The 1,248-nt window shown below is 44.8% G+C and overlaps 1 protein-coding gene across 1 annotated transcript; it reads left to right on the top strand.

The window, feature by feature from the left end:
- Positions 1–233: 233 nt before the first annotated feature.
- LOC136867452 (histone H3.3A-like) lies at positions 234–1,248 on the top strand. The gene is made up of 2 exons (XM_068226877.1): positions 234–565; positions 763–1,248. Exons 1-2 carry the CDS (start codon positions 297–299, stop codon positions 971–973), a joined length of 480 nt encoding a protein of 159 aa, XP_068082978.1. The 5' UTR covers positions 234–296; the 3' UTR covers positions 974–1,248.

Here is a 1,248-nt window from a genome sequence, read left to right as displayed (position 1 = left end):
ATCACTCCAATAATTGCAGGCGAAGGATTACCCTAACTCTGTACTTAGCGGGTTCCTAAGCGACTAACACTTTCATTAGTATTCTGATATAGGTATGCGACTTTCATTCTATGTAATGTCATTACATGCAGCCATGTTTGATTACTATATGTCAAGCCAAAGAGTATACACTTCCTCTGTTCACGCAAGAATACTATTCCTAGTTAGATACTGTTAGATACTGTGTGTTACTGTGACTGTGTGAGGAAGTGCATCTTTTCGTTAGTTGTTAGTTACCAGTAAGCAGATCAGGTAGTATGGTTCGTACAAAGCTGACGGCTCGTAAATCGACTGGAGGAAAAGCTCCTCGCAAGCAGTTAGCTACTAAAGCAGCGCGAAAAAGTGCGCCATCCACAGGAGGTGTGAAGAAGCCTCATAGTTACAGGCCAGGTACAGTCGCTCTTCGAGAAATTAGGCGATACCAGAAATCTACTGAGTTGTTGATCCGCAAGTTACCTTTCCAGCGCTTGGTCCGTGAAATTGCTCAGGATTTCAAGACCTTTTTTTTTTTTGCTAGGGGCTTTACGTCGCACCGACACGGATAGGTCTTATGGCGACGATGGGATAGGAAAGGCCTAGGAGTTGGAAGGAAGCGGCCGTGGCCTTAATTAAGGTACAGCCCCAGCATTTGCCTGGTGTGAAAATGGGAAACCACGAAAAACCATCTTCAGGGCTGCCGATAGTGGGATTCGAACCTACTATCTCCCGGATGCAAGTTCACAGCCGCGCGCCTCTACGCGCACGGCCAACTCGCCCGGTGAAGACTGTTCTTCGATTCCAGAGTGCAGCTATTGGAGCTCTGCAGGAAGCCACTGAGGCATACCTTGTCGGTCTGTTTGAAGATAGCAACTTGTGCGCTATCCATGCCAAGCGTGTGACTATCATGCCTAAAGATATTCAGCTTGCTCGACGCATCAGAGGAGAACGTGCTTAAAGTGCTTCCTCCCGGCTAAAGAAATTAACTTTAATGGTTTGTGGGTTTGCCTCATTCCGGCATGGCGAAGTTGCACCCACACTAATGTGCAAAATCTTCATCGTTCATTTTCATCTTCGTCATTTGTGATCAATTAAACATAAACCCTTTAAAACACACTGCCATGGATTGATGAATACAGTGGGACAGGTTTTAAATATTGATGCACTTTTGGTATAAATTACTTTGGATCTGGAACTGTTAGTGATAATGTACTACTGTATGCTATTGTTAAA

The sequence above is a fragment of the Anabrus simplex genome, chromosome 3 (genome assembly GCF_040414725.1).
Source record: "Anabrus simplex isolate iqAnaSimp1 chromosome 3, ASM4041472v1, whole genome shotgun sequence".
Lineage (NCBI taxonomy): Eukaryota > Metazoa > Arthropoda > Insecta > Orthoptera > Tettigoniidae > Anabrus > Anabrus simplex.
Note: the sequence above shows the minus strand (reverse complement) of the source record. Positions and strands in the feature narration are given on the sequence as shown.

What these genes read in the sequence shown, in the direction of transcription:
- LOC136867452 (XM_068226877.1), top strand. Translation starts at nt 297, where the DNA reads ATGGTTCGTACAAAGCTGACGGCTCGTAAATCGACTGGAGGAAAAGCT. An exon ending in TTTTTTGCTAGGGGCTTTAC is followed by an intron (nt 566 to 762) that starts GTCGCACCGACA and finishes GCAAGTTCACAG; the next exon opens with CCGCGCGCCTCTACGCGCAC.